The sequence below is a fragment of the Camelus dromedarius genome, chromosome 8, assembly GCF_036321535.1.
Source record: "Camelus dromedarius isolate mCamDro1 chromosome 8, mCamDro1.pat, whole genome shotgun sequence".
Lineage (NCBI taxonomy): Eukaryota > Metazoa > Chordata > Mammalia > Artiodactyla > Camelidae > Camelus > Camelus dromedarius.
In genome coordinates this window covers 21,342,111-21,348,401 of record NC_087443.1, presented here as the reverse complement: position 1 = coordinate 21,348,401, position 6,291 = coordinate 21,342,111, and the positions used below count along the sequence as shown (strand labels likewise).

Genomic DNA, 6,291 nt, shown 5'->3' with positions numbered 1-6,291 from the left:
ATTTAACCTCTCAGTTTCTCAGTTCATTCTCGGTGAAACTGGGGCATACGGACTATTTGTTCTGAGGATTAAACGAGGCAGAGCACGGCGTACAGCATCTGACACCTGGGAGGAGCTCAACAAGAATTTGCTTTCTCTCTTTTTCTCTCAGGGCGGAGGCTTCCTCTCCTGCATCTCAGCTGTTGTGTTTTCTAATGATGCTTGACAGGCCTCTTTGGTGAAGGAAAGGAAAGCCCAGCCCAGCCCCAGCCTGGCGGGGAACACAAGGCTGGGTGGGGCCAACTGGGAGGAGCCCTGGGGTCAAGGCCTTCTCTGCCGAGGAATGAACAAAGGGTCCTCGCTATGGGTTTAGACTTCACATCTTTAAAAGTTACCGTCTGCTCCAGGGAGGGGTGTTAGGTGTCCCCGTTCCCTTGAAAGGACCCTGGAGCCAAAAACACACGTGGCTGGAAGGCCCAAGAGGTCCGTCCTCACCCCCTGCTGTCAGTGGAGTCCACCCTGGAGATGAGCCAAAGCTCAAAACCTGGGGTGTCCAGGTCTCATGCTCTAGCAGACAGCGTGTCCTGGAAGGTGTCTGCAGGAGCCAAAAGCAGGGCCGCCACCTCCATGTTACAAGGCGATGGCTGGACTGGGCACATAGCTCAGTGGTAGAGCGCATGCTCAAGCCCCAGTATCTCTGTTAAATCAGTCAGTTAATCAATTAATTTAAAACACAATGATGGTGATGAGGAGAAGTCCCTGAAGGCAGCGCTTGCTCTCAGCAGGTTTCAGAAATGCCCAGGATGTCCCCGTAGCTTACCTGGCCCAGCTCTTCTTCCAGATCCTTCACTCCACCCATGGTGGGGTTGGAGGTCTGGGGACCAGCAGCTCACTATTCCTTTCTGCCTCCTCAGCAGTGGATGCCCATGGCCAGCAGGCTGGGATACACCCCAGGTCTGCTGGGTTCCCAGGAGGGCCCAGGGGCCTCTTCATGAATGAGGCAGCACAGAGTGGAGGCATGGGCAGGTATGTAGTGGGGACTTGAGTTTTATTTGGAATCATTAAAAAAAAAATTCACAGCAGCATCAGTGGGGTCAGAAGGACCGGGAGGCAGGGGGCGGCAAAGGAGGGAAGTGAAGGCGGTCGTGGCAGCACGGGAGGACCAGCCTGTGGGCAGCCGGGCAAGGGTGTGGGGACCATGGGTGGCCCCGCAGGTCACACTCCAGGGCAAGGCACTCCTTGTGCTGGGAAGGGATGGTGTCCAAGGCAAAGGGGATGGGTTCCTCAGGGCCTCCGCAGCTCACTTGTGGCCCTCTAATCTCACCCACTCTTGGCCTTGGAGAGAGAGTGACTTTCACACACAGCTCTGGGCCCCCACCCCTCAGTGGCCACCCTGGGTGGGGTGGGGACAGGGATCATCTGAGGGGGTCATCCATGAGGGGACCTCACACTCAGGCTCAGGAGGCTGCAGGTCAGGAGACTCCCCTGAGGACTCTGAGGCCTTGGGAGGGAAGCAGGCTTGCCCAGGGACCCCTGTGTAACCTCAGGAGCCCAGCTCCTACCTCCTTGGCCACTTCCTCTTCCACTTTGGCTGTCTCACCCTCCGGTGAGGGGGCAGGTTGCTCCAGGTCCTCCTGTGGGAAAGCAAAGGGGATGTGGGACCGGGTGGAGGGCACAGAGCCCCCAGCTGCCCTGCAACCAGGGTCTCGTCACCCTGGCCTCAAAGAGGAGTAGAGGTCCTCATCACCTTGCTGTATGTGTCTGCTGGAGGTGAGGGAGGTGGGGTCAGACTGCCCATGGAGGTGATAGAGCCTTGTGAAAGAATCACAGTGGGGGCCCTGTCTGATGGAGCCAAGGCCTTCTGGCGGTACCCAGTACCCTTGATCTCAGCTTCACCCCCAAAAGCTGATACTGACAGTCCCTGGTTGGGCCTCCTCCATAATGAAGCCCAGTGAGGTGGGATGAGGTAGGCAGTGGCCCCTGAAACCCTAGGCCTGACCCCACCCTAGGTGTAACCTCAGCAGGATAAGGGTATGTGATCATGTGATTCAGCCTGAATCACAAACCCTTACCCTACTGAGACCCCAAACAGCCCTAGGAGGAGGGGCATGTTATCACTGTTCACATGGGGACCCTGTGAGTAGAGAGGACAGCTATCTATCTCAAGGCCTCAGAGCTCAAAGCAGTGGGGCTGGAAGGGATCAGGTCTGGCTTGCTCCAGGCCCACCCATATCCCCAGTAGCATGAGTGCCTCCCTCTTTCCTTCTCCCTGCCTCCTGAATGGGTGTGGGCTAGTCTGGTCTGGTTGGGAGCAGCAGGGACTATACAATCCTCTCCCACTTCTCATCTCCTTCTACCTGCCTCTACTCAGCCAGACACTTGCCTGAGATTGTGGCCTGCCTCGGGGTGGTCAAGTGACAGCTGGTAGGTGGGGCCAGACTGGATGATCAGTTAGGACCCCAGTCTCAGCACCTGCCTCTGGAGGGTCCTACCACCTGTGTGCTACCACAGGGCTATCCCACCTCTTGATGGACTGGGGAGGCCAGAGTTGGATGAGGCTCTCCAGGCAAAGGGCAGGTGGCCACCTGCCTAGTCCTGTTGCCCCAAGGTGGGTGCATAAGGCCAGTGGCATGAGCGGTCAGACAGACAGGCAATGCTGCATCCTTCTACCGTTCACTGGAGGGTGAGTCATGACAGGTTTTTGGGTGTCACCAGGAAATGTCTCTCCCGGTAGCTCCAAGGGCCCACCGGCCCTCCTCCAAAGTCAGAGAGGAGTGCCCAGGCTTCCACTCAGAGGCCCAGGGGCAGCCTGGCCCCATCCCAGGGCCTGTTCCAATGGGCAGGGGGTGGGGGTGAGGGAGGGAGGGGCCTGGCACCTCCTGCGGCACATATGGGTCCTGCCCAGGGACACTGATGATGATGATAGAGTCACCATGCTCTCCATGAGCGAGGCATAGCCGCTTCATGCAGGCCATTTCCCTGCATCATCACACAGCCCAGTGAGATGGGTACCCAACCCCTCTCCCATTTTACAGCTGAGACAATGGAGGCCTGGAGAGGCTGAGTAGCTTCCCAAGGTCATACAGTTGGAAGAGGAAGAGCTGGGAAATAGGACCTGGAGAACGTATGCTGTTCCCAGAGCCAGGGGCAGGGTGACCCCCTGCTCTCCCATCCACCCACTCCCTGGAGCTGGGATTCTTAGTGATGGGTGCCTGGGATTCTACTGCCGGGAGGGGGCTGTGCCAGGCAGAGGAGCTCTCTAAAGGACAGCCTTACACAGAGCTGGTGACAGCACTGTCTCTAAGAGGAGCACCTCCTGTCCCCAATATGAACGCGCTCCCACCACGACCCCACGTTCACACAGTTTCTCTCTCAGAGCACAGGCTCGGAACCTGGGCTGCCCTGGGCATTGCAGGCTCACTGGGACTAGCCGTGGGACCCTGGGCACATTACTTGATCTTTCTGTGCCTCACTGCCACACCCTGTCTCGTGGGATTTTGTGCTGATTAAATGAGTTAGCAAGTGTAAAATGCTTCAATCAGAGCGTCTCTGCGGTGGGTGCAAGGACAGTTCTCCCAGCCGGCCTCCGCCTCCTGGGCGTGCCCCCCGCCCCCTCCCCGTTCCTGTGCGCTCTGCGGCCCGGCACACACACGTGCACACTCTCAGCAGGCGCAGGCACGCACTCACGCATGCTCACAAAGGCAGAGGCGGAGGGCGTGGTCAGAACCCTCACGGTTTTCCCGTCACCAGGGGGCGCTGCTTCCCCGCTCCTCGGAGGAGGAGGTGGCAGCCCTCCCCACCTCTCCACCCCCCTCCTCCGCCAGGCTCGGTGGGGAGGCTGGACACTGGGTGGGCGGTGACTCGGCAGCTCTGGCCTGCTCTCCACTGGCCGTGAGAGGCTGCCTGTCACCACGTAGGGCCCACTGGACCCCGATTTCACTTGTAAATTGTGATATCTCCTAAATGCTGAGCACCATCAAGAGGGCGTGGTTTTGAGCCTCACTTTCCAGTTGGGCCTCACGCTGCCTGCCTCGTAGGCGTGTTTGTGAGGATTCCAGAAGTTAATAGATGTGACAATACCAAGCACGGACCAGGACCCCTAAGTCTCCGTGTTCCTGTATGTCAGCGGGGTGAGACTGCCTCCTCCCCAGCTGGTCTCCCTGGGAGCCAGGGGAAAGGATGGCACTGGTTTGAGGGCCAGGGCTGGGGACAAGGTCTCACCTTGCGCACCACTCCGGCGGTGACTGCGATGTTCTCCGCCTCCTCCACGGTCTTGTTGGCCACGATGTTGACGCTGGAGACCACGGCCTCGCTCACGGCATTGGCCTGCTCCTTGGTCTTCTCAGCCACTGTGGGAGGAAACTGGTTGGCTTTGGCCCTGACCCCTCCCCCACCCCAGGGCCTGGCCTGCCCACCAGGCCAGAGCAGCTCCTGTCCCAGGGCACTCAAAACCCTAGTTCTACCGGAGACCCTAGGCTGCCCCCTTTTTGAATCCAGGGGAGCTCTGATGATGATAGGGGTGGCCCACCCTGGGTCTAGCCTCAGATTCTGGAGAGGTCTGGGTCCATGTACAGCTGAAGAGGAGGGAGAGGCTTGGGCTTGGGCCTTCAGTACCAGGGTGCAGAAGTCCCCGGACATCCCAGCCTCCATGTACCCTGGTTCTGGGCTCCTCACCTGAGGTCACACTCTGCACGACACCCTCCTTGGTCTTGGCTCCTGCGGAGGAAATGGAGATGTCAACCCAGGCCCACCCCTCCTGGTGCTGGGAGGGGAGTGGTCAGGGCAAACACACTGCAGAACAGCTGGACAAGCTGCAGGGTAGCAGCGGGTAAGGCTGGTGTCTGGGCCCAGCCATCCCTTCAAAGGCCACTTCCTGCTGTGTCTGGAGGAGGGGACAGATGGGAAGTGGACAGGACAGGATGGGGAGACGAGAGAGACAGGCCTAAGGTAGGGTCCGACCTCGTGCGGGTGTGGCCTAGGCCTCTGAAGCAGCACACGATGGGGCCAGCAAGAGCTGAGTCATCAGCTTGGCCTCTCCTTCAGAGGGAGCTGATGGGGGGGTGGAGCTAGACAGGACCCTGAGGGTCTGTCTCCTCTGCCCAGACCACCCCCTTCCCTCTGACCAGGGTGGGGACCTGTGGCCTGGCTGTCGAGCACCTGCTTGCTCTGCCCCCAGGGCTCCAGGCTCAGTGTGGCTTCTTATCTGTCAAGGGGCCCGTGGGTGATGGCGGGGCGGGGGCGCTGGGGTGTGCATTGGTGTGTGCACAAACAGGTGTGTCTGAGAGCTGAGTGACCCTCTTTGCTGTCCTGCCCCAGAGACCCCAGGGGCCCCCTAGGAGGCCCAAACAGTAAAAGAGTGGAGGTGCTCCAGGGCAGGGAGACCCTGACTTTACAGCCAGGTCCTCATCCCTCCCAAAATGCCTTCCTGGGGCCCAGGTAGCTGGGCGGCCACCGAGCTGCCCTGCCCTGCCCGGCCCTGCCACGCCCAAACTCACCCACATACATGACACCCTCCTTGGTCTTCTCAGCCGCCTCTGTCACCCCCTGCTTGGTCTTCTCCACGGCGCCCACCACACCCTCCTTGGCGATGGAGAAGCCCTTCTTGAAGACGTCCATGGTGGTGGGCAGGGACAGGAGCCTGACTCCCCAGGCGAACTGTGACTGGAGCTGGCTGGAGTGCTGCCGCAGCCGCTGTCCCGGCTGCTGCCTCTTATTGACGCCAATGAAATATTGATGATGCAGCGCGGCTGATGGGAGCCCAGCCAGCCCAGGGGTGGGGGCGGGGAGGGAGAGAGGGGAAGAGGGAGGGAGTGGGGCTGCCGCTACCTTCTCCCAGGGTCCCCCGAGCCCCTGCTGGCTCAGTCCTCCCCTCCTGCCCCCTACCCACCCAGATGGGGACGTAGAGGGCTGAATATATCCTTATCCATCACTGCCCTTCATTCATTTGCTGCCCTGCATGCCCACAGGGGTGGCCCTGACTGGATGCTCCTGGGCCTGCAGCTGCTGTCTGTGTACCTCTGGGGCAGAGAGAGGTCAGAGAGGGGAGGTGACTTTGCTACCAGTATCCCAGGTAGGGCAGGGGTCAGAGCCAAACAGACCTGTCAGGCAAGAGTGGCCAACCTCCCAGACGGGCCTGGGCTGCCCGGCTACTCACTAGCACCGTGGACGCCCCCATCCCGGGGCTCGGGCAAGGTCAGGTGGGGGAGCTGGGGCAGATACACCAAAGGGCTCCCCTGTGCCCTGGCCCTGGCTACAGACTGTGTTACTCTAGGACAGCTCCTTTCTCCCTCTGGGTCTCCGCCCACCTGCTGG

At 60.2% G+C, this 6,291-nt stretch overlaps 1 protein-coding gene across 1 annotated transcript; it reads right to left on the bottom strand.

Moving 5' to 3' along the window:
• Positions 1-1,018: 1,018 nt before the first annotated feature.
• On the bottom strand, positions 1,019-5,711 carry SNCG (synuclein gamma). The gene is made up of 5 exons (XM_010993363.3): positions 5,475-5,711; positions 4,654-4,695; positions 4,201-4,328; positions 1,542-1,613; positions 1,019-1,314 (listed from the first exon to the last, which is right to left on the bottom strand). The coding sequence occupies exons 1-5, from the start codon at positions 5,593-5,595 to the stop codon at positions 1,300-1,302; spliced, it is 378 nt and encodes a 125-aa protein (XP_010991665.1). The 5' UTR covers positions 5,596-5,711; the 3' UTR covers positions 1,019-1,299.
• Between the last annotated feature and the right edge of the window lie 580 nt (positions 5,712-6,291).

What these genes read in the sequence shown, in the direction of transcription:
- SNCG (XM_010993363.3), bottom strand. Translation starts at nt 5,595, where the DNA reads ATGGACGTCTTCAAGAAGGGCTTCTCCATCGCCAAGGAGGGTGTGGTG. An exon ending in CGTGCAGAGTGTGACCTCAG is followed by an intron (nt 4,329 to 4,653) that starts GTGAGGAGCCCA and finishes TTCCTCCCACAG; the next exon opens with TGGCTGAGAAGACCAAGGAG. An exon ending in CCGCCGGAGTGGTGCGCAAG is followed by an intron (nt 1,614 to 4,200) that starts GTGAGACCTTGT and finishes GCTTTCCCACAG; the next exon opens with GAGGACCTGGAGCAACCTGC.